The sequence below is a fragment of the Dermochelys coriacea genome, chromosome 1 (assembly GCF_009764565.3).
Source record: "Dermochelys coriacea isolate rDerCor1 chromosome 1, rDerCor1.pri.v4, whole genome shotgun sequence".
Taxonomy (NCBI): Eukaryota; Metazoa; Chordata; order Testudines; family Dermochelyidae; genus Dermochelys; species Dermochelys coriacea.
In genome coordinates, this window is record NC_050068.2 from 83,437 (window position 1) to 95,649 (window position 12,213).

At 55.3% G+C, this 12,213-nt stretch overlaps 1 protein-coding gene across 6 annotated transcripts in view; it reads right to left on the bottom strand.

Moving 5' to 3' along the window:
• Window positions 1–12,213, bottom strand: part of LCMT2 (leucine carboxyl methyltransferase 2) — a 121,067-nt gene that overhangs the window by 71,254 nt on the left and 37,600 nt on the right. For all 6 annotated transcript variants that reach the window (XR_006277519.1, XM_038421455.2, XM_038421444.2 and 3 more), the window contains 2 exons: window positions 11,457–11,714; window positions 11,026–11,256 (listed from right to left, as the gene is read on the bottom strand). Coding sequence is in view for 5 of the 6 variants with exons in the window: in XM_038421455.2 (XP_038277383.2) it covers window positions 11,026–11,256; window positions 11,457–11,714 (489 nt within the window). In the remaining variant the exon portion in view is untranslated. The remainder of the gene's footprint in view (window positions 1–11,025; window positions 11,257–11,456; window positions 11,715–12,213) is intronic.

Here is a 12,213-nt window from a genome sequence, read left to right on the forward strand (position 1 = left end):
TCTGAACAGTCATACTGCTCCCTTACATACAGTGCTACTCCCCCACCTTTTCTGCCCTGCCTGTCCTTCCTGAACAGTTTATAACCATCCATGACTGTACTCCAGTCATGTGAGTTTAGAATGCCCCGATGCCCCGGACCCATCTCCAGCTGGGGCGCCCCTCCCCGCTGTTCCCTCCACCAGCTCTGCAGGTGTCCCTCCCCCGGCCCCCAGAGCATACGCCCAGGTGGCGGCAGCCCCTTCGCCTGCCGCTACGTCATTTCTCCAGCCCACCGCCTCCGCTACCATCTATAGCGGCCGGGACCCCTTTCCCACCATGACCAGGAAGCACGGCGTCCGTTGCCTCCTGGTGCCCGCCTCACCCCACGTGGAGACCTATGTGCGGGCGTTGGCGAGGGTGGTGGGGCCCACGGCCATTGTGGCGGCCTCCAAAATGTATGGCAAGGTCGTCTTCTTCTTAGCATCGGAGGCCGCCGCCCAGGAGGCGGTGGAGAAGGGCCTGGCGGTGGTGGGCGTGTTCGTCCCCTTAGAGCCGCTAGAGGACCTGGGCGTCCGCCTGGTCCTGACCTCCGTCCCTCCCTTTCTCCACAATGCCGCCCTGTTACCCGCCCTTTCTGCCTTGGGGAAGCCCATCTCTGTCATCAGCCCTCTCCCGTTGGGCTGCAAAGACCCCGCCCTCCATCACGTCCTCTCCTTCCGCCGGCAAGTGCAGCTTCAACTACCGCCGGCGGCGCGTGACGGAGAGGCACTGGAGGGGTCCTTCCTAGTCCCCTACCAGGGGACCCCTTACCGGGTGCATTATTCCACGGGGGAGGCCCGGTGCTACCTCTGCCGGGCGATGGGGCACGTCCGGAGGGACTGCCCCCTGGCCCAGGAAGAAGGGGCATCCAGGACACCCGAGTCCCGGCAGGGCACCGGCCCCGTTATCGCCGACGCCCCTGGCTGCCCGGCACCCGAAACCGCCCCTCCTCCTTCCCAGTCCACCATTGCTCCCGCTCGGGCCCAAGGGACACCTCCCCCACTATGCCCAGACGAGCGGGAGAACCCCGCCACCGCTGCTTGCAATCTGGCGGGGCCTGTGGAGGAGGGTGCGGCAGAGATACCGCCAAGCATGGGAGAGGGCCTGCCCCAAGGGGAATCTTCCCTCCCTTGTGCTGCCCCACCGTTACCCCCTCGAGTCCCTGAGCCATCGCCTCTGCCCCCTGACACAACCCCTGCTAGCCAGCCCCCGGATGATGCCATGGAGGGCTGGGCCCTAGTCAAGGGGAAGCGGGGCAAGCGGAAGGCTCGAGCTCCGCTCCTCCCATGTGACGCGGAGGCCCCCCGGAAGACCAGGAAGGGGGGCACCGATGCCGAGCCTTCCGCTCTACCCACGGGTGTGTTCCACCCACCAGAGCCGGCTGGGGAAGACGTGGCAGCACTGGAAGGCGGTATCTCCCCTCCATGGGAGTCCCTCCCCTCCAAGACCCCCGAGGTACCATCTGAAACCCCAGTGTGCCCCGAAGTAATAGTCGCATCAGGTGCCGGCGGGGAGAATCCCAGGGTAGCGGAAAACAATTTCCCCTCTATATATGAGGAGATCGAGGCCCTGGGTCTGATCCCGGTCACCCAAGGGGAGGACGATCCTATGCCAGCGGGCCTCGATCTGGGCGACTTCTTTCCAGCCCCCCTTTCCCCATACTCCCTCCCCCTAACCGTTGCTTCTGCTCCCACCTCCGAGGAGCCCCTGGACTCCTCCATCAACCCGGCTGCAGAGAGCACCCCGCTGAGAGCCGCTGAGCCAGTTGAGGCGACGGCCAGTGCCAAGCGGCTGGAACCTGAGCCACCAGGGGCATCCCTCGCTGGTGAGGAGCATTCGACCTCCTTTCCGAGAGAGGACCCTACAGAAGAAAGTCCACCTCCTGGTGCCGTGGCTGCCAAATCCACCAGAGAGCTTGCGCCCGGCCTCAGTGAGAGCCCTCTCTCGACCCAGACTCTCACCTCTACCCCTGCCCATACCCTTATCCCGCCCACCTCCCGAGATATTATTGCCACCCCTGGGACAGTCTCCTTCCCCTTTCCAACAGATGACTCCCAGGGAATGGCCTTTGTGTTTGCCCGTCCCGACCCACCAGGGGCTGCTATCCTCCCTCCGCCGCCCCCTATCGCCCCAGCATTCAGGTCAACCCATCAAGAGCCCCGTCGGGGGTCCGCACCCTGTCTACCCGTCTCGCTGGGCCAGGGGGCTGTACCAAGGGCCCCATCAGGAAGCAACCAGACCATAACCCCAGCCCCCCATGCGCTGCGAGAGGAGTTGCGGGAGTTCCTAGAAGACGTCCGTGACTCCCGCAACAAAGTCCAGCTTGCCCTCCAGCGATGGGGGGACTTTAATCAAATCCTCCGGGCCGCAAGGGCCCTCATGGGGGAGGGGAAAAGGACCGGGAGACAGGGCGCCGCGGCCTACCAGCGGGTCCGCCACTTCCGTGACTCCTTACTCACCTACGGGGTGGGTCACGGACTGCTACGCGGCCCGCCGGGAGCCACGAGCATCCCTGCCGGCGAGGATCCCCCCCAGCCCTCCTCATGGCACCCTTTACCATCGCAACATTGAACACCCGTGGCTGTAAGATGGGTCTCCGCAGGTCCCAGGTGCTCTCCTTCCTTCGAGAGGGGAGGTACTCTGTGGTTTTCCTGCAGGAGACCCATACGGATCCGACCGCTGAAGACAGCTGGCGGCTGGATTGGGGGGACAGGGTCTACTTTAGCCACCTCACAGTTCATACGGGTGGAGTGGCGACCCTGTTCTCCCCCGACCTACGGCCCGAGGTGCTGGGGGTCGCCGAGGCTGTGCCGGGTCGCCTGCTGCACCTCCGGGTCCGCATGGAGGGGCTCGTAGTCAACCTCGTCAACATCTATGCCCCAGCAGCGAGCCCGGAGCGGCTGCAATTCTATCAGCAGGCATCCGCCTTCCTCGGCACCTTGGATCCTCAGGAGTGCCTGGTCCTGGGAGGGGACTTTAACATCACCCTTGAGGAACGGGACCGCTCGGGAACCGAGCAGAGCCCGGCCGCCGTGGCCATCCTCCAGGAGATAGTCGAACACCACTCCCTGGTGGACGTCTGGCACGACCACCACCCGGATGACACTTCCACGTTCACCTTTGTCCGGGTGGAGGCCCATCGGTCGCGCCACTCCCGGTTGGACCGCATTTATTTATCACGCTTTCATCTTTCACGAGCCCACTCCTCCAGCATCCGGCCGGCCCCTTTTTCCGACCATCACATAGCCATCGTGACAGCCTCCCTCTGCGCGGAGAGGCCGGGGCCGGCCTATTGGCATTTTAACCACAGCTTGCTGGAGGATGCGGGCTTCGTGGCGTCCTTCCGGGAGTTCTGGCTGGCCTGGCGAGGGCAGCAGCGTGCCTTTCCCTCGGCGCGGCGGTGGTGGGACGTAGGGAAGGTGCGCGCCCGGCTCTTCTGCCGTGACTACACCCGGGGCACCAGCCGACGGAGGGATGCGGCGATAGAGCAGTTGGAACAGGAGGTCTTAGAGCTGGAGAGGCGTCTGGCCGCCAGCCCCGAGGATCCACCCCTCTGCGGAGCGTGCCGGGAGAAGCGGGAGGAGCTCCGGATCCTCGAGGACCATCGGGCCCGGGGAGCCTTTGTTCGTTCCCGCATCCGTCTCCTTCGGGAGATGGATTGTGGCTCCCGCTTCTTCTACGCCCTGGAGAAAAAGAGGGGGGCTAAGAAACATATCATCTGCCTACTGACAGAAGATGGCATCCCCCTCACGGATCCGGTGGAGATGCGCGAGAGGGCGAGAGTCTTCTACGCAAGCCTATTCTCCCCGGATCTGACCGATCCTAACGCTTGCAGAGTGCTTTGGGAGGAGCTCTCTACGGTCAGCGTGGGCGACCGAGACCGGCTAGAGCTGCCTCTCACTCTGGCCGAGTTCTCGGAAGCCCTCCATCGCATGCCCACCAATTAATCTCCGGGCATGGACGGGCTGACCGTGGAGTTCTACCGCATGTTCTGGGACGTTCTGGGCCCAGACCTAGTCACCGTCTGGGCCGAGTCTTTGCAGAGCGGGGTCCTCCCTCTTTCGTGCAGGCGAGCCGTGCTGGCCTTATTGCCGAAGAAGGGGGACCTCCCCAATTTACGAAATTGGCGTCCCGTCTCGCTCCTCAGCACGGACTACAAAGTCGTGGCAAAAGCCATCTCGCTGCGGCTAGGATCCGTGCTGGCGGACGTGGTCCACCCAGACCAGACCTACGCCGTCCCGGGCCGCAGCATCTTCGACAACCTATATCTGGTCCGGGACCTATTGGAACTTGGGTGTAGGGATGGTCTGTCGTTCGCCCTCCTGTCCTTAGATCAAGGGAAGGCGTTCGATAGGGTGGATCACGGGTATCTCCTGAGCACTCTGTAGGCATTTGACTTCGGACCCAGGTTTGTGAATTTTCTCCGGGTGCTGTACGCTTCCGCAGAGTGTCTGGTAAGGCTCAACTGGACCCTGACCGAACCGGTCAGCTTCGGGCGAGGAGTACGGCAGGGATGCCCCCTCTCAGGCCAGCTGTATGCTCTGGCGATCGAGCCCTTCCTCTGTCTCCTCCGAAGGAGGTTGACAGGGTTGGTGCTGAGGGAGCCGGAGCTGCGGCTGGTCCTGTCGGCGTACGCTGATGACGTGCTCCTCGTGGTCCAGGACCCGGGCTACTTGGTGCAGGTGGAGGCTTGCCAGGCCATCTATTCGGCAGCCTCCTCTGCGCGGGTCAACTGGGTCAAGAGCTCTGGCTTGGTGGTAGGGGACTGGCGGCAGGCGAGCTCCCTCCCACCCGTGCTTCAGGCCATCCAGTGGAGCACGGGTCCGCTGCTCTATCTGGGCGTTTACCTTTCTGCCACGCATCCCTCTCCGCCGGAGAACTGGCAGAATTTAGAGGGCGGCGTGATAGAGCGGCTCCAGAAATGGACAGGACTACTCCGGTGCCTCTCCCTTCGAGGGAGAGCGCTAGTGCTTAATCAACTAGTCCTGTCCATGCTCTGGTACCAGCTCAACACCCCGGTCCCGGCCCCGGCTTTCCTGGCCAACCTCCGGACATCGAATCTGGAGTTCTTTTGGTCTGGACTGCACTGGGTCCCTGCAGGGGTTCTCCATCTACCTCTGGAGGAGGGAGGGCAGGGTCTAAAACGTCTGCTTACTCAGGTCCATGTCTTCCGCCTCCAGACCCTGCAGAGGCTCCTTTATGGTGCAGGTAGTCCGGCGTGGAGCATACTGGCGCACGCCTTCCTGCGCCGCTTCCGAGGGCTCCGATACGACCGGCAGCTCCTTTATCTCCATCCGAGAGGTCTTCCGCGAGACCTCTCCGGGCTGCCGGTCTTCTACCAGGACCTCCTCCGGACCTGGAAACTTTTTACAACGACCAGGTCCGTGGTGGCCACCGAGGGGGCAGATCTCCTCGCGGAGCCCCTGCTACACAACCCCCAGCTCTGTGTGCAGGTGGCGGAGTCCCGCTCGGTGCGCCAGACTTTGGTCCTGGCAGAGGTCTCAAGAGTCGGAGACCTCCTGGACTATGACCAGGGAGACTGGCTGGATCCCCTAACCTTCGCTCAGCGCATAGGGCTTTCCAGACCTTGTACTCCCCGGCGCATACTTCAGGAGGTGAAGGCCGCTTTGCCGCCCGCTGCTCGGGTTTATCTCGACCGGGTCCTGCACGAGGGCACGCCCTGCCCACCCACTACCCCAGGCCCGCCGGACCTTTTAATTGGACCCCTGCCCCGTGGACCCAACCGACCCCTTCACCCCTTCACTAGAAGTCGGCTGCACAAGATGCAGCCGGTCTGCTTTCAAACCGCGCCAAGAAAACATCTCTACATGCTCGTGCTCCACACCCTTCACGCCCGCACCCTCGTGTCCCGCCCCGATACAAAATGGCGGCACCTCCTGCCACCTTTGGAGGGTGAGGAGCCCCAGTGGCCAGCCTATATTCCACCTTAGTCCCAAGGCCCGCCGGGGATGTCAGTTGGCGGCTCCTTCACGGAGCCGTGAGCACGGGCATGTACTTGGCGCGGTTCACCACAATCCCAGACACCTGCCCCTTTTGCGGCGTGAGGGATACCCTGGCACATGTCTACCTGGAGTGTGCCAGGCTGCAGCCCCTATTCCGGCTCCTCACCAATATTTTATTACGTTTTTGGTTGCACTTCTCCCCTTACCTTCTCATTTATGCACTCCCTATCCGTGGCCCCACAAAGTCATGGGATCTCCTGGTCAACCTCCTCCTGGCCCTAGCTAAAATGGCCATCTACAAAACCAAAGTGAGGAGGTTGGCTGATGGAGTCTCCTGTGACTGTGGGGCCTATTTCCGATCCTCGGTCCGTTCACGTATCTGGGCAGAGTTCCTCTGGGCAGCGTCCTCTGACTCCCTTGACGCCTTTGAGGAGCAGTGGGCGCAGTCCGGGGTTCTCTGCTCAGTGTCCCCGTCCGGTTCCCTTTGTTTGACCCTTTGACCGCACTCCTATCCCTGTTATTTTATTAGTTGTCCCCCGGAATTTTTTGGGCATCTAGGTCCTGTGGATCCCCCTTTTAGGCTGCGGGGGATCCTTTAGCAGTGGACGGTCTTCGCTCGCCCACTTCCCGGATCCCAATAAGACTACACTTCCATAGCCATCTGGCCTTGCCCCGTCACACTTCTTAACTGTCTGAATTTGTCAAGTTTCAACTTCCAGCCATTGAATCATATTGCATCTTTCTCTGCTAGACTGAAGAGCCCATTATTAAATATTTGTTTCCCATGTAGGTACTCATAAACTATAATCAAGTCACCTCTTAACCTTCTTTTTGGCAGACTAACCTCAGGGGTCTCAAATACACGGCCCCCAGAGTTATTTGCTGTGGCCCGCCAAGCTCCCTGCATCCCTGGAGTTATTTCCTGCAGCCATCAAAATCCCCTCACCCACCGCCCCCCTTCCCTCCCTCAGTGTGCCACGTCCCCACTCCTTTGCCTACCTCCAGGCACTTCCTGCTGCCAAACAGCTGTTTGGTGGCACTTAATGCTTTCCAGGGGGGAGGGGGGAGCCGCGCGTTCAGGGGAGGAAGCAGAAAAGAGGTGGGGCAGGGGCGGGGATTTGGGGAAGGGGTTGGAATGGGGGCAGGGAAGAGGCGGGGCCTCATGGTAGGGGTGGAGTCGAGGGGGGGGGCTTTTGTACCTTTATATGAAAAGGTGTCAGTGATGCGACTCTAGAGCCAATATACTAGTCCTCATGTGGCCCTCGTATGATTTGAGTTTGAGATCCCTGGTGTAGCTCAATCTGTTTAGCTTAACACTGTAAGGAATGCTTTCCAATGTGCATTACTTTGCATTTATGAACACTGAATTTCATCTGCCATTTTGTTGCCCAGTCACCCAGTTTCGAGAGATTCTTTTGTAGCTCTTCGCAGTCTGCCTGAGACTTAACTATTGTGGCAGACCTACCTTGTCCCCGTAGGTCCCGCGCTTCCAGGCGGTTTATGCTAGCCTCAAAGGCTCACTATGACCCTCCACGGAGCCCTTTTCTCTCTAGGGCTGGGGTTACATTCTACTGAGCCCTTTTCATCATAAGCCAGCAAGGAGGTTGATGAGAGAACTCCCCCAGTCTCTGTTGTCCCTCTCAAAGGCCAGGAAATATGCCTCTACATCATCCTCCCACGTCATTTTCTGCAGCCAATTGCTGGCCCATATGATCTGCATCCCATCATGGCTGCGGTTCAGATCTGTAAGGGCCTTTACCTGGTTTACCAGTTTCTGCAACATAGCATGGTCTTCAGCAACCTGGTCCATCAGCAGGCAATTAGTCTCTTGCTGCAGCCGTACTGCCTCCTGTTGGGTGGCTACCTAGACACAAGTAGCCTCCTGCTGGGCAAATAAACCCTCTCTCTCTCTCTTTTTTTTTTTTTAAACCATCCTTCTTCCGCCACGCTGTGCACCTAATCCCACTCCTGATACCAGTTGTGGCAGAGCTCCTACCTTGTCTCAGTGGGTCCCACGCTTCCAGGCGGTTTATGATATCCTCAGAGGCTCACTGTAACCCTCCACATAACCCTTCTCTCTCTAGGGGATTGGGCCAAAAGAAATCTGATGAAGTTCAACAAGGACAAGTGCAGAGTCCTGCACTTAGGATGGAAGAATCCCATGCACCGCTACAGACTAGGGACTGAATGGCTAGGCAGCAGTTCTCCAGAAAAGGACCTAGGGGTTACAGTGGACGAGAAGCTGGATAGGAGTCAACAGCGTGCCATTTTTGCCAAGAAGGCCAACGGCATTTTGGGATGTATAAGTAGGGGCATTGCCAGCAGATCAAAGGACGTGATCGCTCCCCTCTATTCGACATTGGTGAGGCCACATCTGGAGTACTGTGTCCAGTTTTGGGCCACACGCTACAAGAAGGATGTGGAAAAATTGGAAAACGTCCAGCGGAGGGCAACAAAAAGGATTAGGGGACTGGAACACATGACTTATGAGGAGAGGCTGAGGGAACTGGGATTGTTTAATCTGCGGAAGAGAAGAATGAGGGGGGATTTGATAGCTGCTTTCAACTACCTGAAAGGGGGTTCCAAAGAGGATGGATCCAGACTGTTCTCAGTGGTAGCAGATGACAGAACAAGGAGTAATGGTCTCAAATTGCAGTTCGGGAGGTTTAGGTTTTTCACTAGGAGGGTGGTGAAATACTGAAACGCGTTACCTAGGGAGATGGTGGAATCTCCTTCCTTAGAAGTTTTTAAGGTCAGGCTTGACAAAGCCCTGGCTGGGATGATTTAGTTTGGGATTGGTCCTGCTTTGAGCAGGGAGTTGGATTAGATGACCTCCTGAGGTCCCTTCCAACCCTGATATTCTATGATTCTAGGGCCAGGGTTACAGTCTAGAGTCCTTTTCATCATAAGCCAGCAAGGAGGTTAGTTAGAGAACTCCCTCAGTCTTTGTTGTCCCTATGGGCTTATTCAAGAACAGTTTAGCCTCCTGTCCTGAGAGGGGCCTGTTTTCCCCTCCCAGGAGGTGTTTCTATAGTAGGTTGGGGGGAACCCGGGCCCACGCTCTACTCCGGGTTCCAGCCCAGGGACACTAGTGGCAGCAACTGTTGGCAGCTGACTTTTCACTACCAGAGCTGCTACATTGCCCTGGGCCGCTTCCCCCGGCCACTTCCCCCACAGCTCTACCACTTCTCTCTCTTAAAGCCTTCTTCACCGTTACTTTAGGGCTCCCTTTTCCTTCCAGTGGCTTGAGGGTGTCTTCGGTACCCAGCCCTTCAGCCGCACTTCCTTTCCTCTGGCTCCCTTTTCCTTCCCCCGGTCTTACTGGAGTGAGCTCTTTTACAGTATCAGAGGGGCCTTAGAGTCAGGTGTTCACATTAGCCTAATGGCCTCTCCTGTTAGAATGTCATAGCAAACATTTACATTGTATATACCAGTGTAATTAAATAACCCATCAAACGAGTAAGAAGCCTTGTGTAATACAAATGAAGAACTTTAACGGGAAAGTGCTAATTTTTGTGCATTTGAAGGCAAGTAGTGATTGAGTGTGATGATCAGAGATCAAAGACTCTCAATGCATTCCTCTCTCTCAACCCTCAAAGAAAGAGCCCAGGTGGGTAGTGATCTAGTCAACTTGTTTTCTGAAAGAAGAAGCTATAAGTATGGATACAAGGGAAAAAATTGCACCCTCTGAACTGTTTGGAGTCTAACAGGGCAGAATAACTGAAGGAGAAGACTGAGATCCCTCTAGTTATTCTAGGTACCCCTGAGAGACTGTTAGGAAACTGGCAGATACTACATTTCTGCTACCATTTGGAATTATAGACTATGACTCACCTGTACATATATTTTATCTACTTTAACCTCTCAGTAACACTCATTCCTTTTTCTTAGCTAATAAAGCTTTAGTTAGTTTACTATAGAATTGGCTGCCAGTGTTGTCTTTGGTGTGAGATCTAGGATGCAAAATTGACCTGGGTGAGTGCCTGGTGTCTTAGGACTGGGTGTAACCTGGAATATTTTGTGATTTTTGGTGTAAGTGACCATTTATCACACAGCCCAGCTTGCCTCTGTGGTAAGACAGACTGTCCCCACCAGTCTAAGGGGACTTTCTGTGACTTCATTATAAGACTATTATAGTACTTTAAGAGTTTACATTTGGTACCGGGTTGGTGAAATCTAATTATAGAACATACCCCTAGTTTGGAGTGTCTGCTCTGCTTTTGATAGTCTGCCCTGAAGAAGCGGCAAAGAGTCCTGTGGCACCTTATAGACTAACAGACGTATTGGAGCATAAGCTTTCATGGGTGAATATCCACTTCGTCAGATGCGTGAAGAAGGCACTCATGGTTGTGAGCTACTCAAGATAGCGTGACACTGGTGTCCACATTTGAAAAAAGATGTTGAAAAACTGGAGCAGGTGCAGAGAAGAATCACAAAAATTATTCATAGGGCTGAACAAGTGCCTTACAATGAGAGACGTAAGATAAACAGACTGAGCTCTTTATCAAAAACAAGTTTGAGAGGTTACTTGATTACACTGTATAGATACCTTCATGGGGAGAAAACAATGGATGCTGAATGGCTTGTCAGTCTAGCAGAGAAAGGCAGAACAAGAACCAATCACTGGAAGTTGAAACCAGACCGATTTAAATAGAATTAAGACACAAACTTTTAACAGTGAAGGTGATTGGAACAAACTACCAAGGAAAGTGATGGATTCTCTAACACTTGGACTCTTTATATCAAGACTGTCTCAGTTTTTCTGAAATATATGCTCTAGTTCAACTGATAATTATTATGGGAGATGGAGGAATCTGCATCTTGGTAACATTCACTAGATAAAATTATATGGCCTGCGTTATACAGGTCAGACAAAAATTACCATAATTATTCCTTCTGGCCTCAAAATCTATGAACAGGACAAGGCTGCCCCATGTGTCTGGGGATTTCTATATCCTCAGGTACTTGTACAGCCATTCTCCCTGTCATAACTAAGCATTCTTCCCTCACTGACTGAGGAAATTCTCTTTTGGGCCCTTTTACCTTGGCACATCACTTCGGTTGTAGTATGTCTCCAGCGCGATGAGGCTAGGTCCTCAGTAGACTGTGGGCACACAAGTTCCACCACAACACAATCTGGGTCTGAGGCAGTCATGGATTCAGGAAACTTTAGCCAAAGGATCCCCAAATCTGCCTTCATTGGGGACATTCGCCCTCCCACTGCCAGGGCCTGGCTTCCAGAAACACACGTCACAGTATGGAACAACCGTCCACCTGCAGAGAGAGAGAACACCAAGATTCAGATCGATACCTCTACAGGAAGACTGAGGGTTACCAGACCAAAGGCTTCAATCCCCTCTATCCTTCACTGCTGAGCACTGATAGTACAGTATGAATCTCCCCCTTCCCCTCCGGGGTTACCCCATTAATATTAGAGATCTCTGCATATGCTCCACCTTAGGTGGAGAACGTACCCCAGGTGTTACCAGGCTTTTCCATTCTCACGCTTCCAACTCGCCAGTTGTCTTCGTTTCTGATTAGGACATGGAAATCTCTTAGGCGGCAGTGTCGTCCATCCTGCTCCCCGAAGCCTCCAGTAGTGAGGACCACATGTGGTTTGATAAGTACAGAGTGGTGGCCATACCGCCTCAGACCAGCAATTTCAGAATCTATTGTGTACACAGATGCAGAGATGCTACCAGCAACTCTGGGAGGGTCATCAGCAGAGAAAACTGCAATCCAAAGAAAATCAGACTGAGGTATAGGGGTTTGTTTGCAGTAGTGCTCCATACATGACACCACACAAGAACAGAGATTGCCCTCTAACCAGAAAAAAGTGAGAGCGCTCAAATTCTTCCACTTATCAAAGAGAATGAGAGGTGACTTGATTATAGTATGTAAGTACCTTCACGAGGGGAAAATAGAACAAGAACCAATTACTGGAAGCTGTTATGAAGCAAATTCAAATAGAAATAAGACACATTTTTAATGGTGAGGGTCATCAGCCATTGGAACAAACTACCAAGGGGTGGTGGGTTCTGCATCTCTTGTGATCTTCAAACTCAGATTAGTCCCTTTCTGGATGTTGCTTTAGTCAAATAAAAAGGTTTTTGTGCTTGATACTGGAGTAACTTGTTGAAATTTTCTGGCCTGTGTTATACAGGAGGTCAGATCAGATGACTTAATGCTCCCTTCTGCCCTCTAAATTTATGAATTAGCAAAAGTTTGGGA